This window comes from Oncorhynchus mykiss, chromosome 10 (assembly GCF_013265735.2).
Source record: "Oncorhynchus mykiss isolate Arlee chromosome 10, USDA_OmykA_1.1, whole genome shotgun sequence".
In the NCBI taxonomy this organism is placed as follows: domain Eukaryota; kingdom Metazoa; phylum Chordata; class Actinopteri; order Salmoniformes; family Salmonidae; genus Oncorhynchus; species Oncorhynchus mykiss.
Window position 1 is genome coordinate 28,393,648 of NC_048574.1, and position 25,675 is coordinate 28,419,322.

General features: G+C 42.7%; 1 protein-coding gene across 5 annotated transcripts; it reads left to right on the forward strand.

The window, feature by feature from the left end:
- Window positions 1–547: 547 nt before the first annotated feature.
- On the forward strand, window positions 548–19,275 carry LOC110533603 (AT-rich interactive domain-containing protein 5B). 5 transcript variants are annotated; one of them, XM_021617979.2, is made up of 13 exons: window positions 548–788; window positions 2,434–2,538; window positions 2,795–2,885; window positions 3,071–6,219; window positions 11,331–11,483; window positions 11,758–11,865; window positions 12,699–13,098; window positions 13,245–13,363; window positions 13,675–13,822; window positions 14,046–14,098; window positions 14,250–14,347; window positions 14,647–14,812; window positions 15,024–19,275. In XM_021617979.2, the coding sequence occupies exons 4-13, from the start codon at window positions 6,199–6,201 to the stop codon at window positions 16,668–16,670; spliced, it is 2,913 nt and encodes a 970-aa protein (XP_021473654.2). In that variant the 5' UTR covers window positions 548–788; window positions 2,434–2,538; window positions 2,795–2,885; window positions 3,071–6,198; the 3' UTR covers window positions 16,671–19,275. The 5 variants fall into 5 exon arrangements, with proteins under 5 accessions (XP_021473654.2, XP_036845909.1, XP_036845908.1 ...); XM_036990013.1 differs by lacking the exon at window positions 548–788 and adding an exon at window positions 1,259–1,277; XM_021617978.2 differs by lacking the exon at window positions 548–788 and adding an exon at window positions 1,783–1,936.
- Window positions 19,276–25,675: the final 6,400 nt, after the last annotated feature.

A 25,675-nucleotide genomic window follows, 5' to 3' on the forward strand; every position in this document is an offset into this window, starting at 1 on the left:
CATAAAGTTCCCTCAGCGCTCACAACAAGCTACCTCTGACAAAAGTCCCTCTACATCTATTCGAGGTGAAAATGATGAATCAGACACCTTATCGATAGCAACAGCTCATGGTCCTTCTGGAATCAGAGTTTTTTTTGACAGTGGAGGAACGTAGTCAGAGAAATACTGATAAATGTCTTGCTTGAGCTGTGTATGCAGCTGGTTCACCGCTGATGTTCACAGGCAATGTGTATTGGAAGAAGTCGCTGAATGTTCTTCGCCCAGCACACACTCCTCCAACCAGACATGCTTTATCTACCGTAATTTCCAGACTATAAGCTGCTACTTTTTTCCCACGCTTTGAACCTCGCGGTTTATACAATGACGCGGCTAATTTATGGATTTTTCCCGCTTTCACAAGATTCATGCCGCCAAAAAACTGAGCACCGTCACATAATGTGACGTAAATCGAGCGTGCTCAAACTTCCCATCATTCTGATTACGGTAGTCATTTTGTCACCCTCATCATGGCAAAGACACGGAGAAATGCATATGATGCAGCTTTCAAGTTGAAGGCGATCGATCTGGCTGTTGGAAAAGGAAATAGAGCTGCTGACAGCGTGGAGCATTGTCAAAAAATCCACTATCATCAACGGGTTTCGAAAGGTTGGACTGCTGCGTGTTGAAGAGGGCAGCGATCCAACATCGAATGAAGCAATTCTGAGGCTATTCAACTCCGACACCGAAGGAGATTACTTCAGTGGTTTCAGTGCACAGGAGGAGGAAGATAGTGACCAATGACTTTCTTGGTAGGCTACTGTTTACTGCTATTTTTAATTTTTTTGTTACAAGCCGTGTTTCGTTTAAAAGCCTATTTATTTTTTGTTACAAGCCGTGTTTCGTTTAAAGGCTGTGTAAAGTTCATTTGTTTCAATGTACCGGTAGGCACCTGCGGCTTATAGACATGTGCGGCTTATTTATGTACAAAATACATATTTTTTTTAAGTTCAGTGGGTGCGGTTTATATTCAGGTGCGCTTAATAGTCCAGAAATTACTGTACTAATTTGCAGGATGCAGAGTTCAAGTGAAGATCAAGTAAATCATAGAGAAAGCAGACTGTATTACAATCATCTCTGATGGGTGGTTGAATGTTCGCAGGCAAGGAATAATTAACTACATCATCTCCACCCCACAACCAGTATTCTACAAGAGCACAGGCACAAGGGACAACAGACACACTGGTCTCTACATTGCAGATGAGCTGAAGGCAGTCATCAATGACCTTGGACCACAGAAGGTATTTGCACTGGTGACAGACAATGCTGCGAACATTAAGGCTGCTTGCTCACATCACACCCATTGGCTGTGCTGCTCATGCATTGAATCTGCTCCTCAAGGACATCATGGCACTGAAAACAATGGATACACTCTACAAGAGAGCCAAGGAAATGGTTAGGTATGTGAAGGGTCATCAAGTTATAGCAGCAATCTACCTCACCAAGCAAAGTGAGAAGAATAAGAGCACCACATTGAAGCTGCCCAGCAACACCCGTTGGGGTGGTGTTGACATGTTTGACAGTCTCCTGTAGGGGAAGGAGTCTCTAAAAGAAATGTCCATATCACAGTCTGCCGATATGGACAGCCCCATCAAGAGGATCCTCCTGGATGATGTATTTTGGGAGAGTGGTAAGCAGCCTGAAACTCCTGAAACCTATAGCAGTAGCCATTGCACAGATTGAGGGAGACAATACCATCCTGTCTGTTCTGAAATACATCAAAAAGCGTGAAGACTTCTGCCTGAAGCCCATGTTAGACCCCAAGTATGCTGGCAAGAGCATCCTGTCTGGTGCAGAGATCAACAAGGCCTATGGTGTCATCACTACCGTGTCTCGCCACCTTGGCCTGGATGCTAAGCTTCTTAGCAGTCTGGCGATGTACACTTCCAAGCAAGGGCAGGTGTGTGTGGTACTGAGTTCACAAGAGTAGTCTTTCATTGTATGTTTGGGATGTACATGTTTTTACAGCTCATCCCACCCCTCCCATGGGGTGGTTATTTTTTAATCCCAGGTAGAAACGGTGCCTGTAAATCCCTGTGTTGTTACAATGTCTTACTTTGTAAGCATGGACTTTCAATGGTTCATTTTAAGTCAATCTACATTGACTGGAAAACCGTCTGTCAGCCACAAAGCCCTTTTTAAACTACTCATGTGACTGATCAGGAAAACACAAGTCAGATAATTGAACATAGACATACTCAAGGTAATACATCTTGGTGACTCATGAGGGCTGTGACTTTGCCAGGTTTTGATGGCTGAAAGCCATGCTCAGTTTCTAGAGAAAACGTATACGATTCCCCAGCCTGCATAGGTATGAATCCCCTTTCAGACCTGTCTCTTGGATTTTCGCACACCGTTGTAAAATGTTGACTCATTGTGATGTCTTTCCCTGTCCAGTGGTTTTACCACATTGCGGCCTGCCTGGCTGAGTTCCTGGAGCTGAAGGATCAGACGCTACCTCTGGGCTGTAACTTCTCCTTCGAGCAGAAAGACATCGACAAGGTTCGTCAGTCAGCCAACACACACAAACACATGCACACACACATGAATCCACAAAGGATCCATTCATGCAGCCAGGACTGATATTAGTAGAAAATACCAAGCCCAGGTTACTTCTCAACATTGGACTAATTCATTTGAACATTTAATTGTCTTTACACTTGTTTGGACAGTCTATTTGACAACGTTGTCAGAAAAAGTCAAGGGCTAATAGTAAGTGATGGTCAAATCTCACTCATTGTCTGACCTCGACTTCCAGAGTATCCTGATCCGTTGGACCAAAGGCTTTCTTTAACTGTTCAGGAGTGGACGTGGTCAGGCTACTGAGAGAAGCCATCCACAGCAGAGAGGTGAGTCTGTAGGCCTCTTATCATCCAACTACCACCACTTTCTAATAAACAGTTATTTTGATGGGATATGCATTTGGAATGTTATTACTACATTAGTAGAGCCTATAAAATAAGTTGTTATACCAGTATATTTCTTTCTGTCTTTCTCCCCCCCCCCCCCCCCTTGAACTATGACATTGGTTCAGTTGCAATGGTGAATGACACTGTGGGTACCATGATGAGTTGTGGATACAGGGACCAGAGCTGTGAGATTGACATGATCATTGGTAGGTAGTACCTATCTGTACTGCAGCCACACTACTGCAAATATAGCATTAGAGGAAAGAACACAAATAAAGGCAAAAGATGCCCCATTTAGCCTAGAAAGTGAAGGAGAGGGGGACTGTAGTAACCATATATAAGTCATATTATCATGTTATTACAAATTGCTTGCCACAATGTTAGGGATGTCAAGGATAACCATGGAGTCCTATCTTGAAACATATCATGTAGTTTAGTGCCATTTCTAGCACTTCCACAATGCAATGGCTCCCTCTGCTGGAGATGATAGCAAAGGGGTTTTGTTTGCGTTTTTGTGTGTGTGCATGCAATATGTTGCATTCATTTCTGTGTAAGATTCTCTGCCTCCCCAGGGACGGGGACAAACGCATGTTACGTGGATTAGATAAATAACGTGAAGAGAGTGGGCGGGGAGGATGTATGTATTTGCAGGTAGCCTGCAGGTAGGAGCATTGGGTCAGTAACCGAAAGGTGACCGACAAGGGTTGGGGCGTGTTGACCTGATGGTGGATCGAGATTTACTCAACCCAGGCGTGCATGCGTATGTGTTTCTACGCCAAATTAATGAGCAGTCAAAAGTACATAGCTGAAGTACATAAAAATACATAACTTCTATGTTTGACTCTCTTGACTTTCATTTGCCGAATACAGGCCAAACCTCATTCACCCTGGTCAATTTATCTGTGTACTTAACTCTGTTGTTTTGTGACTTTGTCCAGGACAGCGTTGAGACCAGATTCATCTCTGGAGGTAGAGGAGTAAGTGACTGACACACCATGCTCTTATGTGTCATCTCTAGTTACACAGATCCTAAATATAGCAGTTTAAAAAAAAAAATCAATGTGCTACATAATACAGAAGCTACTACTGGGTAAGATTGAGAGAAATGAGCGCAACTGTCTTTACAACCATATATTATAAAATTGACTAGAAATGGAAGGGCTGGGAATTGCCAGGGACATCATGATACGATATTATCACAATACTTAGGTGCCGATATGATGTATTGCAATTCGATACTGGGATTTTTTGGCAATTTAACGTTCTAAACATTGCTCACCATATGTCTGCTGCAAAGGGACAAGAGAAAATTAGTTTTGATCAGTCATAGAAATATTGTTAGTGCTGAAAACAAATGAGCTCCCTTATTAAAAAGAAGGTTGAAGAACTAGTTATGAAGGAAAAATACTGGAATTTTGGTGCAGGTACAGACAACTAGCGCAAAATATATTGTGATAATGTCGATACGATATATCGTAAAAATATGTTCACCTCAGATAGAAATGGTCCACAGGGTTATTTCAGTTTAAGTGGAAAGTTACAGATAAATCCTGCTTTTTATATTCTTGTCACTTGATTGAATGGAGAATATCCTCTTGTGCTGCCATAATAACAATGTGGATTTCCTGCCTTTGTTTCCTCAGCGTATTCACAAGTCACTGAATCTCAGTAATATGTCGGTCTAACCACTATCCTAAAGTTAATTTACACCCCTCCCTCAACCTTATCCCTGCCTTTCCACTCTGTTTGTCTAAATGCAGGAATTTCACATGATGGAATATTATTTCATAGAATAGTTATTTTCCAATTGTCCATGGAGATTGTATCTCTCATTCACCCCTTTGCACTGTCAGGAGGACCAATGTCAGTATCAGGTGTGCAGGTAGTCAAATCAAAGTATGGCTATCTCCCTGTCTCTCTCAACATTGTTATCCCCCTGTTTCTCTTCCCTTCAGCTTCAGTAAGCAGCTCCAGGAGACCGTAAGAATCCTGGTCCCTAAGTGTGACATCACTTTCCTCGTCTCGGAGGATGGCAGTGGAAAAGAGCACTGCCATGGTAATGGCGGTGGCACAGAAGCTGGCCATATCGCCCCGACTGTTAGAGGACAGCAGAGGAGGATGAGGAAGATGGAAATTAATGTTAGGTCAGAGGAGGCATACTGGAAAGACTACTTGAAATGCAGCACCATAAAAATGTCCCCCCTCAAATGCTTTTGTTGTACGGTACATCCTAAACAGCTCACTCACTTTCTCCTACTCTATGGAAATGAATGAATTCATTGAGGTTAACTTTTTTACAGTAGGCTATTTTTTGTTGTTGTACATGGTTAACTTTCAGTGAGGAAATTCCCTTTTTTTCTTAAACTTCTGTGTGAAATATGTATTATGTATAACAAATGTTACATTATTTTATACTAGGATGAAAACTTGTAATGGGTAAACTCACTGTATTGCTAGTATATTTAGAGACCAAATATTTAATACTTGGACATCACTGCAGCTATATTTGAATGGCAGCTTGGTAATACAATTAGTCTTGAAGTAAAAATCTATGAATTTCATGGTCAAGCCAAGTTCCACAGAATGGAAAGAGACACATGCTCACGCCCCCTGTTGGAGAAACTGTACAAAGGAACATCAGGTCATTAAATCAATGTTTTCCGCAAAATTATACAACTTTAGAATATTCAGTCACTCTTAAACAACAGACACCTTTCTGAACACGTGTTATGTTAATCAAAACTTACTGCAAATAAAGATGGCTAGCATTTGATATTGATACAATGTTGCACTGTACATTTCCCTGCACCCCCAGTAGGCTAGTAGTTCTGTTGCACTTCTTCAGCCATAACACGTGATTGTCTTTGCTCACCTTTTCTCCCAGTGTGGTATAGTGTAAAATACAAGTCACGATAACTTAAAATGATCACCAGGCGTTTGTCTCCATGGTTATACCCGAGGACCCGGACTGACCAGTTCAATGATTGCTATTAGGCTACACTGTTAGAAAAATAAAATAAGGACTATTACAGGCATGAACAACAATGATTTCAGAATGGAAAAATGTCCTCCCATTAAAAATATCCACTTTCATATTAACAATAACTTAGGCTACTCTCGCAAACAGTTTTGGCCACACCTAGATCCTGTCCTATTTTCATAAAAAAGAGGGGCCTTTTCTTGTGCATTTGTTGTGTGCCGGTGAGTACCCGGCTGTGTAACTTGAGAGGGAATAAGGGAATGTGGGGCTGCAATGGAGCAGAATGCAATACAGGTAAAACCGACACTATATTGTTAAGAAATAAATCGTAGTTTTTCTATGCGCACACATGCCACTTTTACATGTTGACATGGGGAATAAACCGATAATTTTGGTCTTATTTTGATATCAGTTTGCCGGGTTTCAAGTCTGGAATTTTGTTTAGAATGTAGACTTGATTGTCCTATCAAGCTAACAAGTATTTTGCAATTGCAATTTAGCTGAATGAGTCAACTTTCCAGTGGAGAAAATAGCTCGCTATGATATTTGAAAGCCCCAAATTTCGCTAACAGGATTTTACGATTTTATTTACCAGCGTTTGCAATGTAATTCAACTTCAATATTTCTATATTTTCTTCCTGTTAATGATTAATTTATTTTGTGTCGTGTCGACTACCTACGTTTTCTACCCCCACATTAAAGAACGTTTTTATCTGACGATTCGACAATATTAAGATTTTGTTTTTCAACTAAATCAATGGTGTAACTTAACCGTGTTTTGAGTAATTCGAAAACAAATATCTTACATTTACAGTGACGTGATATTAAAGATTATAACATCGATGCAACTAGGTGGAACAATTTATTTATCGAACAAATAGCCAACATATGGATAGTAAAAAAAACGCCGACGTTATGTCTCGGGTGTATTTGGTATTGCTCAAAATGGAATGAGGATTTTCGTGATGGAAATCGCTGTACTTTTTACTTGAAATTGAGAGGATTATTTTTGATTGTATCATACCAGGCCTACAAAAATGCACGGGATGATTTTGTTTCTGTCGAATTGAAAGACTTCAATAACAATAAACCTACATTGGTTTGATATTTAATATCAGAAATATTAAAGTTATATCATTAATGATGGTATAGGTTATTAAGTTATAGGCCTAGCAAGCATAGTTTTCTCTACATTAATATTATATGTCCCTCGGATCCTCCTCTGTTCTAAATAAATCCAATAATGTACTTTTGTACCCCTTAGAATGTTGTAATAGTGTGTAAACGATCGTTTGTATATTATGATATCCAAGGTCACATAATGTTATTTTGCAGATAGAGCACATTTTATTTTAGTTCCTCTCTTCCTGGAACAGCAGTGCCATTCTAAAGCCATCACGAGCATTGACGTAATCAAATCAGTTGGTTAGTGTTTATATTTAAAAATCCACTTTAAAAATTGAAAACCCAGTCTTTTATATTTTGTGGCTTTACTGTAGAATCAAATTTACTTAATTTTCACCACTAGTTGGCCAAGTGATCAACGTGTTCTGTTCCTGCTACACTAGGTAGGGGACGGGGTTGCCCACAAGAGGGGGTGGGGTGAGGACCAGGGGTGCGAATTTGAGACGTTTCCGCATTTAGGCATCTGGGCTGGGCCCTATAATAGGCCTACAGGGGTGTTAATTTTAGAAGATCCTGAACAAAGATAATGGACCGACCTATTATTTTTTTTTTTTAGATTAGGCCTTAAGAGTAAAAAAATAAATAAAAACTGTATATAAATTAAACATTATTACAGCAAGTTTCTTCATAGTTTTTGGATGAATCACCAAAAAATGTTTTTTTTTGCATAGATAAATTGTATAATTTTTATTTTATACCCATCCAAAAAAACTATATAATATGCATGGAGGCCGATATCTATGAGTTGCCTACTAAGTAGATTAATACTTTGGAATGTGTTTTGGTGCATGGTAATGCTAAAGTGGCATGATGCTAGAGTGGCGAGCAGAAGGGCACTGTATTTAGCCATTGTAATTTATGGCCACTTGCAGCGAGGTCACTCACACATAGAGACATAGACTGTGCAAACTATACTGAACAAAAATATAAATGCAACTTGTAAATTGTTGGTCCTATATTTCATGAGCTGAAATAAAAGGTCCCAGAAAATTTCCATAAGCACAAAAAGCTTATTTCTCTCAAATGTTTTGCACAAATTTGTTTACATCCCTGTTTGTGAGCATTTCTCCTTTGCCAATATAATTTATCCACCTGACAGATGTGGCATCTGATTAAGCTGATTAAACAGCATGATCATTACACAGGTGCACTTTGTGCTGGGGACAATAAAAGGCCACTGTAAAATGTGCAATTTTGTCACATAACACAATGCCACAGATGTCTCAAGTTTTGAGGGAGTGTGCAATTGGCATGCTGACTGCAGGAATGTCCAACAGAGAATTTAATGTTAATTTCTCTACCATAGGCCTCCTCCAATGTTGTTTTAGAGAATTTGGCAGTACTTCCAAACGGCCTCACAACCGCAGACCAAATCTAAACACATCAGCACAGGACCTCCACATCCGGCTTCTAAGCCTGCAGGATCGTCTGAGACCAGCCACCCTGACCGCTGAGAAATACTCCTCAGTTCCATGTCTGTAATAAAGCCCTTTCTTGGGGGAAAAACTCATACTGATTGGCAGGGCCTGGCTCCCTAGTGGGTGGGCCTGGCTCCCAAGTGGGTGGGCCTGGCTCCCAAGTGGGTGGGCCTGTGCCCTCCCCAGCCCATGGCTACATCCCTGTCCAGAAATCCATAGATTAGGGCCTCATTTATTTCATTTGACTGATTTCCTTATATGAACTGTAACTCAGTAAAATTATTGAAATTGTTGCATGTTGCATTTATTTTTGTAAAGTGCATTTGTAAAGTGTTCAGACCCCTTGACTTTTTCCACAATGTTTTACTTTACAGCCTTATTCTAAAAGGGATTTAAAAAAATAATTGTCAATATACACACAATACCCCTTAATTGGCAGCGATTACAGTCTCAAGTCTTCTTGGGCATGATGCTGCAAACCTGGCACATTCATTTGGGGATTTCCCATTCTTCTTTGCAGATCCTCTCAAGCGCTGTAAGGTTGGATGGGGAGTGTCGCTGCACAGCTATTTTCAGGTCTCCAGAGATGTTTGATCAGGTTCAAGTCCGGACTCTGGCTGGGCCACTCAAGGACATTTAGACTTGTCCCGAAGCCACTCCTGCGTGGTCTTGGCTGTGTGCTTAGGGTCGATGTCCTGTTGGAAGGTGAACCTTCGTCCCAGTCTGTGGTCCTGAGCGCTCTGGAGCAGGTTTTCATCAAGGTTCTCTGTGCTTTTCTCCATTCATCTTTCCCTCGATCCTGACTAGTCTCCCAGTCCCTGCAACTGAAAAACATCCCCACAGAATGATGCTGCCACCACCATGCTTCACAGTAGGGATGGTACCAGATTTCCTCCAGACATGATGCTTGGCATTCAGGCCAAAGAGTTCAGTATTGGCTTCATCAGACCAGAGAATCTTGTTTCTCCTTCAGGTGCCTTTTGGCAAACACCAAGCGGGGTGTCATGTGCCTTTTACTGAGGAGTGGCTTCCGTCTGGCCACTCTACCATAAATGCCTGATTGGTTTAGTATTGCGGATATGGTTGTCCTTCTAGAAGGTTCTCCCCTCTGTCAGAGTGACCATCAGGTTCTTGGTCACCTTCCTGACTAAGGCCATTCTCCCCTGATTGCTCAGTTTGGCCTTGTGGCCATCTCTAGGAAGAGTCTTGGTGGTTCCAGACTTCTTCCATTTAAGAATGATGGAGGCCACTGTGTTCTTGGGGACCTTCAATAGAGTAGAAATGTTGTGGTACCCTTCCTCAAATCTGTGCCTCGACACAATTGTGTCTCGGAGCTCTACTGACAATTCCTTCGATTTTGCTCTGGCATCCACTGTCAACTGTGGGACCTTTTATATAGACAGGTGTGTACCTTACCAAATCCTGTCCAATCAATTGAATTTACCACTGGTGGGATAATCAATGGAAACCGGATGCACCTGAGCTCAATTTTGAGTCTCATAGCAAAGGATCTGAATACTTATCTAAATAAGCTATTTCTGTTGTTTTTTTAATGTAAATTTGCAAAAATTTCTGAACCGGTTTTCGCTTTGTCATTAGGGGTATTGTGTGTAGATTAATGACGATTTTAAAAAATATATTTAATCAATTTGAGGATAAGGCTGTAACGTAACAAAATGTGGGTAAAGGGAAGGGGTCTCAATACTTTCCAAATGAGCTGTACATATTAACTAATGTTGATAAATGGGGAGCAATGCAGGTCTTTGCCAAGAACATTGGGTAGAATCTGAAGGTATATGTTCATGGCCAAATTAATAATTTGTGTAATGTGAAGGGGTGTCTGTGTAAGGAGTTGTGTTTGATAGTCAGATTGTACACATTGATGGGATAAATAACATCTATTTAATTCAAACTTGAAAAAAAAGTTTGTTTTGAAATTTAAATGATGCTTTCCTTGTCTGTTACAGACATTTGTGAGGGGCACTAATTAGTTGTACTAATAAAATTAAGTATTTATGTTTAAATGGATTTATATAGTAGATGTCAGTTGGGCTGTACAAGACATAGTCACAGGATTATTGCTCCCAGTATAAATGCAGAAAATAAATGGTGACAGTACACATGGTTTTGCTGTTAAACGAAAGCAGCTTATAATAGAGAAATTAACATACAGCTCTGGTGGACATTCCTGCAGTCAGCATGCCCCCTGTATATAGCCTCACTATTGTTATTTTACTGCTGCTCTTTAATTATTTGTTACTTTTATTTCTTATTCTTATTTTTTGTAGTTTTTACTGCATTGTTGATTAAGGGCTTGTAAGTAAGCATTTCACAATACCTGTTGTATTCGGCGCATGTGACAAATAACATTTGATTTGAATTGCACACTCCCTCAACATGAGACATCTGTTGCATTGTGTTGTGTGACACAAGTGCACATTTAGTGGCCTTTAATTGTCCCCAGCACAAGGTGCACCTGTGTAATGATCATGCTTCTTGATATGCCACCCCTGTTCGGTGGATGGATTATCTTTTTCAAAGCCGAAATGCTCACTAACAGGTGTATAAAAAAAAATGTGTGCACAAATTTGAGCGAAATAAGCTTTTTGTGCATATGAAACATTTCAGGGATCTTTTTATTTTAGCTCATGAAACCAACACTTTACATTTTGCGTTCATATTTTGTTCAGTGTACATTATGGTCCAAGTTTGACTCAAATCACATGCCTAGTCACATTGAACAGACAGGAATGGTTAAATGACTCTAACCGTTCTTTCTTTTTTTGTGAAAATTGCTCACAGTGGTTAGGTGCTCCCTCCTGCCTGCGTGGATCCTTTGCCTTCTATAAGTCAGTGAGCTGTGAGGCCTTGGCTGGCGCCCCTGCACTGGTCTGGAAACTGGGGGAGTTCTACTATGTCCGCTGTGGCCCCCAAGAACCTGTGTGCATTGCTGAGGTACGACTTCCCATAGCTCCGTTAGTTAGCGCATGATACTTCCGTACCAGGGTGTATTCAGGGTGGTGAAATGTGCAAAACGTTGCAGATGGATACATAATAATTTGTTCTTCACCGATTTCTATCTGATTTTGAGCGGTCTGTAACGTTGAAACCTCCTTAACAAGACCCAGAGTTTTGAGTTTCATTCCTTCTTGTCACGTACTGATCACGTATTAATTGTAAGTCGCTCTGGATAAAATTATCTGCTAAATAACTGTATTTCTTATTTCAGGTGACTTTACTGTGGGAGGACCTGGCCCAACGCCATCTACTGGCCAGCTCCAGACTCTACTTCCTCCCTGAGGATACTCCCAAGGGCAGGACCAGAGAGCATGGAGAGGTTGGGGGGGGGGCCACTGAGCTCTATATTATAGACATAATTTGGGGGCAACCAAGGGGTGTGGGTCTGGTGTTTCCTCACAAGGTTTCTTTTTTTTGGAAGAATGAATGTATATCATTTAGGAATTTTCAATAATTTTCACAACTGCTATTCAAATCTACATTACTGTAAACACTGAATGTGGGTGTCATTTTCTCTGTTCAACGTAGAAGTACTTAGAATCACACAAAATTACAGTCCTTATCTGTCATTGCTAGACAAGTATGTCATACACAGCATAACTCATGAAAGGACATACTGTATTGTGCAAGATCATATGTTGCTTGGGCTGACGTAATAATGGATTGTGTGTGCCTGGCATTTAGCCGACTTGTTTAACCACCGATAACTTTAAGCAGGAATCCTTAGATTGTTGTGTCACTTCTCCCCTCATTCAAGTGAAACATTTTGTTATTAACCTAGACAATTCATGTGTTGTTAAATGTATTTTCATTCAAGTTGTTTTTTTTAACTCTCAGTTTTAATAATGCACAAGTATGGCAAAGACTAGTTTCATGAGATGTATTTATTTTCTCAGGTGGTTGTTGCTGTGATGTAAATAATGAGTTATGAATCCCAGATTTTCCAAAGTTGTTTCCTATTTCGCTACAGTCCTATGTTAATAACAATGTGTTGGGAGGAGTACGAGGTCTGATGGCTCCTCATGTGCCACAGGCTATTGGCACTCTGACTTATATCATGTGAAGTATTTCCTTGATTCTTAAAATGTTTGGTGGCCCTTTCTTTTACGGTATGCACCAATGCACCAATTAGAGTGTGTGTGTGTTCCTCAGGATGAGGTGTTGGCTGTCTCGAAGAAGATAGTGGTGCGGGTGGAGGATCTGGTGAGGTGGACCTGTCCTGAACCTCCAGGATGGAAAGGAGGAAGCCAGAAGTCCAGCGAGACCAACAGTCATCACAAACATACCCCCATCATTACCAATGGACCCCCAGCATCAATCGAAGAGAAGGGTGAGCGTCTGGGGGTCAAGGTGCTCAGTTACCCCCAGTACTGCCGCTTCCGCTCCCTCCAGAGACGCATTCAGGACGGGGTGGTGTTGGGGCTGCAGGATCCCCATCTGCTGGCCCTGGGGGGGATCAGGGTGGCCCAACACGACACCCAGGTCCTCTACTGCAGGGACACCTTCAACCACCCCACCCTGGATAGCAATACCAGTGTCTGGACACAGCTGGGTGAGTTGCTGGCTGGTGGAACAGTCTTTGCCATACTGTATGTTGTGGACATAATGTGCTGAAGTTATGGGATATACAATCTTTTTTTGAGGCCCATGCTTCTCTTCTTATTTGGAATTCGGGTGAAATGTGTGTCCCGTTCCCAGGATGCACTTCCCTCAGCTTGAAGGGGCGACCCCTCAAGAGAAGAGGAAGGCCAGAAGGCCAGAAAGCTGTGGAGCCACCAGCCCTCAACCAATCAGAGTCCTGGATAGAAAGAATAACGGTACAATTAGTTTTGTTCTATAAAGTTTTACTATGGCTACAGACCAACTTCATCCAGTTACTTTCAGATGTCTTATTATTAACCTCATATTCCCTTAAAAATCACTTTATATCCTAGTAATTACCTTGAGGTTTTTTTGTTAGGAAATGCATCACAACACACTATTTATGCCAAGTAGTTACTATTCTTAGAAATAAAAATTCCACATAATTTGTTAATGGACACCAACTGAAATGGGACTGTTAAAAAAAGAAATGGGACTGTACAGCATTACCACATGTAGTATGGTGAAAACTTTATGTATCCTGTAGGAAAATGTGGTGGGCAGTGTGGAGATGCAACGTGAGGAGGGCTGTCTCCCCCACCCTGAGGAGCAGATGTTCCTGGATCAACTCTACTGCTACATGGAGCGCTGCGGCTCACCCATCAGCAAGGTGCCCAACCTCGGCTTCAAGAAGAGTGAGTCACTCACTGATGACTTCATCAACAACCATTAATATCCATACCAAAGACTTTGAATACAAAGTGTGTTTTCCCTATGGAACTAAATAAAATGTTCCCACCATGTGGTTATGTATTTGAACAAGCTGTTTATCTGTCAGTGATGTAATCCAGACAGTCAAAGTCACAGCTCTTAGGACCTATGGTATGTTTTAACACTCTTACCTGTGTGTGTCCACAGTTGACTTGTTTGTCATGTACTCTATAGTCAAACAGTTGGGGGGCCATGAGAGGGTGAGTAGTGAAAGCCCTCGTTCTTTATCAGCCACATATCTTATACAATAGTGGATAGATCGCAATGTCTGAGCAAATTACTTAGAACCATTTGTAAAAAGATGTAATTGTCTAAAAAATGCTTTTAAACTCTTTACCATCTCTCCTGTAGGTGACATCCCAGCGTCTGTGGAAGAAAGTGTATAATGAACTGGGAGGATGCCCGGGCAGCACCAGTGCTGCCACCTGCACCAGGAGGCACTATGAGAGGTAAGGCAGGAACACTGCTGGTGCCAGACTAGTTTACATTGTGCCCCACCTAAAGTATGTATATTCTTCTTGTGACAAAAGGTAACCATGTGCACAACTCTTACCCGTGCTTCAGCTGTGAGAAACACTGAGTCAGGGCTGAAACTATTCATAAAATGTGTCAAAAGATTGTAGTTCTAGAATGATGCCGTTAATGTACTTGATGGGAATCACCAGCAGTTGAGGCTTCTTGGCCTTGGTGTTTCCTTACAAAACTTGTTTTTCATTCTGAAACTTTTGGCTTTGTGTGTTTTCCTCAGGCTGATTCTTCCTTACGAGGAGCACAGAAATGGAGGTGGTGCAGAACCAAAACTCCCAGCATTCTCTGGGCATACCCGAGTTAGGGCGATGAGTGGGAGGAGACCGCTGGTGAAGGGGAGAGGAGCAGAGGCCAACCTTGAGAAGACTGTAACCCCTACCCCTCCAGTGAGTCTGTCTGCTAATCTCTCACTCTACATACAGTTCATCATTTTTGACTTGCTCAGTACATGTCAGTCATTTGATATTTAATATGCAATTCATCACTCGTTATGTCTTGTTTTGATCTGAATCTAATGTAAATTAATGTATGAGTGTATTCTATGGTGTTATAGAGACTAAAATGAGAATTCCTCATGTATGGCATCTCTCTCACTAGACCATTTCTCCAGACGGTGTGGTGGTAGTGAAGAGAGGCCGTGGTAGACCTCCAGGCAAAAAGAACCAGGTCAAACTCCTAGTCTCCAAGGCCAGTCCAGTGGTCCTGTCTCCCCCAGCTAAACCTAGCCTGGACCTCGGGGCCCAGCCCCCTCTCCAGGCCCCCTCTCTCGAGTCCCTGTCTGTGTTCCAGGGGCTAAACCTGGCCAACCTGCCACTAACCCCAGACCTGTCTCCCATCTCTTCCCCCTTCCTCCTGCCCAAAACCGAAAGGGAGGTAAAGATGGAGAACGGGGATTCTCCAGCACCATCACCCACTCTGTCTCCTGCCACTTTCTTGCCTGCTCTCCCCAGGCTCCACACAGGGGGGTCCTTCGAAGGGTTCAGCCCCACTAAAGGCCTCTGTACCCTTGATCTCTTTAGGAGCCGACTGGGCCTCACTAGCCTGGACACCCCTGGTCTAACCCCCCAGAACCCTGCCTCCCACCAGCCCGCCAGCTTTTACCTCCAGGCCAAGACAGGGAACCCAAACACCACCCTTCTCAATGGGAACCAGCCCCACCCAGAGTCTCACCATCAGTCCCACCACCAGTGCTGGGGGTGCAGGCTGGATGAGGAAGCCCAGAGGGGGGGTAGCAGCAGCACCAGGGAGGTCCGTAGCAGCAGGCCTCCCCTGCCCCCTCTCCGGGTCCTCCCCCTGGATCTGGACTGCAGCCTGCAGGTGCGCCAGCTGATGCGTACGCGGTTGGGCTCGGCCCAGCTCTACTCTATCACCAAGCGGCTGTCGGAGGTCTTAGCCAAGGACCTGAGTAGCAAGCCACATCTGTCTGTCACCCCTCCCCCAGAGCAGGCCCTGCCCCTCAACCTCAGCAAGTGCTCCACCACCAAAAGATCTGCCTTTGATGAAACTGACTACAGGATGTCTTCAGGGGATCAGGATAATGGTGACTCCACACTCCCCTTAGCTAAAAGTCGTAGAGTGGAGTCGTGTGATGAGGCTGAGGACTTGAGCTCACCCAGCAGGGCCAGGGCTTTCCTCCTGGAGCTGCCGCAGCAGACCACTATCAGCCCAGACACCTCTACTACACCTACCCAGTTTTTCCTCACCAAGTCTGGGGAGGCCTGGGGAGACACCCCCCTGGAGAACCAGGGCAGGAATTCTAACTCTGAGCCAGCAATCCAGGTGAAGGTGGAAGAGGACCTGAGGGAGAGAAGCTTGGTGGAGCCTGAGGGAGACTGCTCTGTAAGGACAAAGCAGGCGACAGTGGAAGAGGGAGAAACTGTAAAGATGGGTAGGGAAGAAGAGAAGATTGACGAGGTTGATACCGTTATCATTGAGGATGGTGTACAAACGCAATCAGAGAAAGATGAGATGGAGGGGAGGAAACTAGAGAGGATAGAAAAACAGTGTAATACCATAAAGATGGGCGGCGGCATATCAGAGATTATGACGGGGACTGAGGATTCCTTAGCCCACTCTGCCAGTGACTCTGGGGGCCAGCAGGTGCCAATGGATGATGAGGAGATGGAATGTGATGTTGAGGCATCTATCAAAGGGCTGCCCAGTCCTATCCTACCCCCAACCCAGGCCCAGCCAAGCTGCCTGAACACCTGCACACAACCTCAACTGCACATAACATACTCATGACCAACACCAACAATCACTACACCACTCTACCTTATGGGAGGATACTCTCAAACACACAATCAAAGATGAATCCTATAAACTCTGTAACGACACACACAGACTTTGAAACACTGCCATTGCCTTTAGATGACACCATTATATTGTTCTGTATAGTACTATGCATCATACAACTTTCGTGCTTCCAACATTATTATACAAAAATTAGAGTGCAGAGGTTTTTACAACAATCCACCAATTTCCTGAAAAGGATTGGATAAAAGATGTGCCTTAAAGCTGTTGTGCTCTGATTTCTAGTCATTCACACAGTACAACAGCCAGGGGTGTATTCATTGCCAAATGGGAAGGGACCCATCTGAATTTGTACAATAGAAACTAGTTGTCATTGCAAACCATTTTTCCATTGTGAAATGCTTTGCTACAATGTGCACTAATGAATACACCCTATGAAACAGTGTTTGAGTCCTATATGTACTTCCTGTTTGCAAGTCTTTAACACTGACAGGATTTGCACACCTACTGTACTTGTTCCTTTTTTTCTTTCTTTTATGAGGCAGTCATTTATGAATATTTCCTCTGATGCCAATTTTGAGGTATTTTAATGTTTATGTCTAGTTTAGAGAAACAATGCTGACACCACTTGATGTTTTTAGTCCTTGGTGCCTTGATCAGAGTTTGACCCCAGTAAGTCTGTCAGACAGTTGGTATGTTGTGTATGGATCTGGGGTGTACTCTGATCTGATTTAGAGTAGCAGGGGAATTCTATTGACTACAAGAACCAAAGGCCTTTCATAACTCGTTCAATAGAGAGAGTACAAGTTTTCGGTTGTGCTTTATAGATTTTTCTAAATTATTTTAAAGATATATCCCTGTTGATATATCTGGATCAAAAATTGTAGCTATTTGTGGTTCATCCTGTTAGTGTTGAGTGTCTCCTCATTGCAGCCTGATGTATTTCTTTATGTATAAAACGGGCAAAATGGTGAAAGGGCCACATTGGGTGAGTGGGCAAAATGTTCTAGTTGAGCTACACATCATTTTGGTGTGATAAGTTCCTCATTGAGTTGAATAGGGTTTAGGTATTTAGTTAAATTATTGTTTGTGTAGCTTTTTGATGTTATTTTTGATCATTTAGAGTTTAAGATCAAATGTTTACATTCAAAAATGCAACTACTAATATTAAGTTGATTTTGTATCTTTAGTGCTTTGCACATGGTCAGACTGGTACTGTATTAGAGTTGGTTCACAGTATACCTACTTCTGGAATGAGAACAAGAGTCTATCTTCATTCAACTATGGTGGACTTAAAGCGAATCTCTGCTACTTTTTTATACTTTTCAGCCAGTAGTTCTGAAAGTAGCACTTATGTGCCAAAAGTAGTCCTGGAAGATTGCGTACTACGTTACATATGCAGATATGTGCGACACTTCATTGCTCGCACTCACTCTCTCTCTATTAATCTCACTCACTGAGCTGTTGGGCCCACCCTGCAACCTCATTGGAGAACACTGGGCAGGCCTATTGCTAGCTGTCACATTGCTAACGGAGGTAAAACAGTAATTCTGCTCATAAATTATGCATGTATGAACTACACATTGACACATCCATCCCAAAGCGGGAGGATTACAAAATACTTTCTTAGTTGCCAAAGTACCAGAGAATGTCTTTTAAACTATTCTTAGAAAAATAAATAGCATATGGAATTGATTTCCAGTTGACTCCGATCTACTGTCTCTTATACCCCCCCCCCCCCCCCCCATTTATTACTTGAACAACTGCTACAGAGTTAATGTCATGTAGTTATATCTCTTTAAACCTGTGTATCAGTTGAGCTCATCTTGCTCATGGCAGACATCTGTCTCTGGTATTCTTTTCACTGTATGTGAGAGTAAGACCAGTGCACATCTTGACTCCTGTACTCTGACAATTGATAATATGGTAATTTCAACCATTTTTGTTTTAACACTGTATATTTATATTAAATATGTATCTGTTAACAGGTGGGGGTTGCAGATTTTTGTATGAGTGTATATGTCTTTGAGGGGTGTTTTTTCAATTTCAGACACCGATTAAGTCTAATCCTGTACTAAAATCTGTTTCTTGGAGATTTTCCTTTGATCTTGTGTTTTAGATTAAACCTAGTCCTGGACTATCTGGGAACCACCCCTACTGTATGAAAATGTGTCAGTCTCTTTCACGAGGCATGATGTATAGAGACCCGCAGTTTCCTAAAATGACTACTAGATGGAGACAACACCAGCACTGTCCTATGACAGGCCTGGCGACGCATTCTACAGTCCTAAAGGGGAGGAAGGATACTCTATGCTAGCCTACAGAAGAAGTAAGGGCTGAGTTTGCTTCAGAGCTAAACAGATCAGTGCAGATACATTCCATCATTTAACAGCCCAGAGATCTTGACTAGATATGAGCTTCAGTGGGCCATGCACTTGGGCATGTGTCAAAATGCCGACCTTCAGCTATAATTTGACAAAGTGTAATGGTAACTGCTAGGCCTACATGTGTCAGGAATCACAAACCATTTACTGAGACCTTCCAGAAAAATGGATGTGTGTTTGGGGGACTAGCCAATCTTATTAAACATATAAAATGTGCTTTCAGTAGCCTAGTCTTGCTTTATTGTAGTGTTCATCCATCCCTGTGAATTCATTCAATATCCCACAAGCACACACATACTTCCATACTTTTACATATCAAACACACTGGTTTGTTTCTGATGGAAGCAGCTCCTGTATTCAATGCTTTAGCCAAGCCTGACATTTAGTTAAACAAAAGATGAAATTAACACATTCCAGAAGCCACCAGAACATTGCTTTGTTGTGCTGGTCGCCGCTCAGTGAAGAGGTAACGGGTTCAGGTCAGGCTAGAGATGTGTTATTGTCTGTTTAGCCATGTCATGGACTGGGGTCACACTTTGTCTTTCTTTCTGTGACCAGGATTGCATGCAGAGAGCCTGGTTGACCTGCATTTTTGGACACGTTTTTGTAGAGTACTGAAATTCCTGTCATTCAGCTGCTATCGGTGGTCTGATTCTGTTTTCCAACTTAAAAAGCTCTCCATGGGTCCAGGCTTCACTGGTCTGGTATGTGGATAGTATTTTTTTTCTTCTGCACAACAAGAAGTTAACCCTTTGGGAGTCATAAATCTTTTTTCTGTAAGTCTGGCCGCCTTGTCTCGGAGTGAGACACTCAAACAGCACGTATTTCCTCCACACTTGACCATGGTAGTATTGACTAAAGTAAACACTAAATGCTTTATTAAGTGCGTTAAGAGGTAGTGTGAGATTTACATGTTAACTCTTGCACCTTGAACCCACTTAAGATCAGAGCACCTTGCCTCCCTCTAAAAAGAGTGTTTCAAATGAACTCACAAAAAGTTAGCCTTTTATCCTCTCCTTTTGATGTTCGTCTTTGTTCATTATGTGGAGAATAAAGCACAGAAGAATGAATGTTTCATCAAAATGAAGTGTTTTGGCCCTTAAGTGCTTATTTGGTGTGTTTTGTTTTTCAGCACATCAACCATCTGTCTGTTCCCCATGGCAGCAGAAAGAGAGTGTGTTCAGGGGGCCTGTGTCCGAGCAAGACTTTAGGACACCACACAATTGTTTTCCTTTTGGATACTAACACAGTCAGATGTTAGGCTAACTCAGGGATAGGATACAGCCGTCTGTGCCTGCCTGCCTATGTGTCAGTTGTAGCAGACCTTTCCAAGGATGTGGTCCTCATCCCTCATAGACAGAGGAGTTGGCTAAAGCATAAACAAATCACATTTTATTTGTCACATGCTTTGTAAACAACAGGTGTAAACTCTGTGAAATGCTTACTTACGGGCCCTTACCAACAATGCAGAAATAAAGACATACATAACGAGTAACGATAACTTGGCTATAGACATTGGGTACCAGTACCGAGTCAATGCGCAGGGGTACGAGGTAATTGAGGTAGATATTTACATATAACTACAAATAAAGTGACTAGGCAACAGGATAGATACACTGTTGCAACTGTTTATGTGATGAGTCAACAAAGTTGTGCAAAAAGGGTCACTGCAGATAATCCAGGTAGCAATTTGACTAACTATACTGAACTAAAATATAAACACAACATGTAAAGTGTTGGTCCCATGTTTCATGAGCTGAAATAAAAAATCCCAGAAATGTTCCATTCGCACAAAAAGCTTATTTCTCAAAACCATTGTGCACAAATTTGTTTACATCCCTGTTAGTGAGCATTTCTCCTTTGCCAAGATAATCTATCCACCTGACAGGTGTGTCATACGAAGAAGCTGATTAAACAGCATGATCATTACACAAGTGCACCTTGTGATAAGGACATTAAAAGGCCACTAAAATGTGCAGTTTTATCACACAACCCAATGCCACAGATGTCTCAAGTTTTGAGGGAGTGTGCAATTGGCATGCTGACTGCAGCAATGTCCACCAGAGCTGTTGCCAGACATTTGAATGTTCATTTCTCTACCATATGTCGTCTCCAACTTGGTTTCTGAGAATTTGGCAGTACGTATTCAGTGTATTTAGCAGTCTTATGGCTTGGGGATAGAAGCTGTTCAGTGTCCTGTTGATTCCAGACTTAAATAAAAAATACAATAAAAAGTAACACAATAAAATAACAACCCACTCCACTACAGCCCAATTGATGTGAATGGGGGCGTGCTCTGCCCTCAGTTTCCTGTAGTTCACGATCAGCTCATTTGTCTTGCTGACGTTGAGGGAGAGGTTGTTGTCCTTGCACCAAATGGCCAGGTCTCTGACCTCCTCCCTATAGGCTGTCTCTTTGTTGGTGATCAGGCCTACCACCGTTGTGTCGTCAGCAAACTTAATGATGGTGTTGAAGTCGTGTGCGGCCACGCAGTCGTGGGTGAACAGGGAGTACAGGAGTGGACTAAGTACGCACCCCTGAGGGGCCCCCGTGTTGAGGGTCAGTGTGGCAGATGCATTGTTGCGTACCCTCACCATCTGAAGTTAGGAAGTCCAGGATCAAGTTGCAAAGGGAGGTGTTAGTCCCAGGGTCCTTAGCTTAGTGATGTTCTAGCGAAACAGTCCTCTAGTCTAGCATCCGCTTCATTGGACCACTTTTGTATTGAGCGCGTCACTGGTACTTTCTGTTAGAGTTTTTTTTCTTGTAAGGGGGATAGAATAGAATTCTTGTAGAATTCTGGTTTGACAAATGGATGCCGAGGGAGAGCTTTGTATAAGTTTCTGTGTGTGGAATAAAGGTGATCTAGAGTTTTGCCGCCTCTAGTTGCACAGGTGACATGCTGGTAGAAATTAGATTAAATGGATTTCAGTTTCCCTGCATTTAAAATCACCGGCCACTAGGAGCGCCGCCTCTGGATGAGCATTTTCTTGTTGCTTATGATCCTATACAGCTCGTTGAGTGCGGTCTTAGTGCCAGCATCGGTTTGGAGTGGTAAATGGAAAGCTACAAAAATATAGATAAACTCTTGGTAAATAGTATTTGTGTATCATTAATTATTCTAATTCAGACAAGCAGAACATCGAGACTTCCTTAATATTAGAGATCCCACACCAGCTGTTGTTAACAAAGACACACACCTCCCCCTTGAGCTTACCCGAGGCTGCTGTTCGATCCTGCAAATGCATAGAAAAACCAGCTAGATGTATATTATCCATGTCCTTGTTCAGATATGACTCCGAGAAACATAGGATATTACAGTTCTTCAGGTCCCATTGATAGGATAGTCTCGAATGGAGCTCGTTCAGTTTGTTCTCCAGTGATTGTATGTTCGCCAATAGAATGGAGGGTAGAGGCGGAGCCTGTAAAACAGCAGCTGTCCATTGCAGCCCCATTCTGAGTAGTGCAGTTCTGGGACCAGAGTACTAGAGTGAAGATGTGAGTTGGAACGAAAGCCTTTTGTCTTTCCACCTGCCTTCACTCCCCTTTACCCCACAGACTTCCTAAAATAGAACCAGATCAATAAATCAATACCACTCTTTTATGAACTCAGAACAAGCTGCTCATTGTCCTCCGTCTCCCTCTGTTTCTCCAGCCCAGTTTGAAAGTACTCTGAATGACGAAGAAATCATGTTACTTTGTTCAAATAAGAGAAATTCATTCTAATTCCTCATTCTAATGCTACAGTGTTTTTGTCTACTTTCGGCCCTACTGACAGATTATAGGAACTAGTTTGTGTTGTGTAATTCAGTTTGAGCTTGATGCAAAAGCTGCTGTATTCTCCTCCCTTCAGCCCCAGCAGAGTCATTTGGCCACTGAAAGACTGAGAGCCTGGTGTCAGAGTCCTATATGGAGCTACTGGCTCAATCCCCTGCTGCTCCATTTAAGACAGGGTGTGAGCTTTGGGCACTGAAGCCAACACACACATACCACGATCCCACCCACCCAAACAAACACACACTCACCCCCCATGTATGCATGCCACTGCTGGAGAATCCTGGACATTGGATCCCAGCCCATTCTTTGCTGGACAGATGTCTTCCCTGAGAACAATCACTACAACCAGTGAAAATAATTGGTACCTTAGCCATCTGCAGGAGACGCTGAGGACCGGATGGATGAGGAGAATAATTAATGTTAACCCACTTAACAGGGAGGAGGGCCGCTATGGGCCAAACACAGATCCTCATTGGATGAGACAGTTAGGAAGGAGGGGTGAGTGTGGGGGGCGTGAGCGTGTGTGGTATGAGGGTCATTGATGTGAAGAAGGAATATTGTTGGATAAAGAGGATAAGAGCATATGTAAGTGTAGAGGTGTGTATTGTGTGTGTGTGTGTGTGTGTGTGTTGGGGGGGGAATGATTGACACTCATATCTATTTCTACATTAGTGGCATGCTGTGATTTGTGTCAGTTAGACTGATGAAGGATTACTGCTCTTCCCCCTTCTGAAAATAAAGCATTGTGAAACCTTAAATATACATGAGACATTCTATTACCATGTTATTACCAGTTTAGTTTATGTTGTAATGTATAGTGCCACTATCCATAGCACTTTTTCTCATGGATGCTAGAAACATGGCCTGTCTCGTGTTGTGTTCTGAGTGACAGTTCCCTGGCAATCTGAGGTCTTGTCAGGGCTGGCAGGGCTTGTCAGGGTAGGGCTGGCAGACGTACACTACATGACCAAAGGTATGTGGACACCTGCTCGTCGAACATCTCATTCCAAAATCATGGGTATTAATATGGAGTTTAGTCCCCCCTTCGCAGCTATAACTGCCTCCACTCTTCTGGGAAGGCTTTCCACTAGATGTTGGAACATTGCTGCAGGTACTTGCTTCCATTCAGCCACAAGAGCATTAGTGAGGTTGGGCACTGATGTTGGGCGATTAGGCCTGGCTCGCAAAGTTGGAAGCACAGAATTGTCTAGAATGTCATTGTATGCTATAGTGTTAAGATTTCCATTCATTGTAACTAAGGGGCCTAGCCCAAACCATGAAAAACAGCCCCAGACCATTATTCCTCCACTACCAAACGTTGGCACGATGCATTCGGGAAGGTAGCGCTCTCCTGGCATCCTCCAAACCCAGAATCGTCTGTCAGCCTGCCAGATGGTGAAGCGTGCTGCCAATGGCGTCGAGATTTACACCACTCCAGCCGACGCTTGGCATTGCACATGGTGATCTTAGGCTTGTGTGTGGCTGCTCAGCCATGGAAAACCATTTCATTAAGCTCCTGGCGAACAGTTCTTGTGCTGACGTTGCTTCCAGAGGCAGTTTGAAGCTTGTGTGGCCTACCACTTCGCGACTGTGCCGTTGTTGCTTCCAGACGTTTCCACTTCACAATAACAGCACTTACAGTTGACTGGAGCAGCTATAACAGGTCAGAAATTTTTACAAACTGACTTATTGGAAAGATGGCATCCTATGACGGTGCCACGTTGAAAGTCAAGGAGCTCTTTCGTAAGGGCATTCTATTGCCAATGTGTGTCTATGGAGATTGAATGGCTGTGTGCTCGATTTTATACACCTGTCAGCAACGGGTGTGGCTGAATTAACCGAATCCATTAATTTGAAGTGGTGTCCACATACTTTTGTATATATAGTGTGGGTGTTGAGCCAATGAAGCCTGGGTGCACAGCACTGAGGCTGCCCCTGAGGCTCTGTCCAACACTGTTTGGGTAGGAGTTGGGTCAGCTGTAAGCACAGATTCAGGATCAGTTTACCCTCCCCAAACTGTAACTATAACCATAAGGAGAATAAAATAACAAAACTGACCTTAGCCTGAGTAACTTAATCTTACTCTATACTCAAAAATAACAAAACTGACCTTAGCCTGAGTAACTTAATCTTACTCTGTACTCAAAAATAACAAAACTGACCTTAGCCTGAGTAACTTAATCTTACTCTATACTCAAAAATACACTGTAGACCCAGATTGGGCTCTAGGATCTTTATCCCAGTTATCAGGCAACAAAACTGTTCTCTCTCTGCCCAATCTGCATACAGTACAGACTACAGACCCCCCCCCCCCCCCCCCCCCCCCCCCCAGTCATACACTCCAGACTGGGTCGGATGCTATCAGGGCTGATTGTTCCTGTTATTTGTTAGTAAAACATTATCAGTCTGAGAGTTGCAGCTAGCTACAGCCTTGAGAATTGGTGGCTTTTGGATGAATCTCTTTTCCACAGCCCAGACATCAAACACCCATCTCTGGATAACCAGCCAGAGCCAGACAAAAGCCTAAAACAACAGCTGTTAAATAAAGGGCTGTTTTTATCAAAGAGCAAGTTACGAAGAGGATTAATGAGAATGTTGAGTAAAAAAAAGAGACTTAGTTAGACCCCCATTTCTGTAAGAGGCTATAGCTACTGTTCGAAATCAATTATTTTTCATCTCCCTGGTCTTTGTCAGGTGCTGGTTTGACGAGTCATTCCATGTCGGTGCCGGGCCTGGTCAGATCAGCATTTAGTGCTGACTGCTGACGTTCTATACGGCGCTAGGACCCAGCAGTGTTTTTTAGAGGCCTGTGAATTTTTCGCACTAGGACCACGCAGT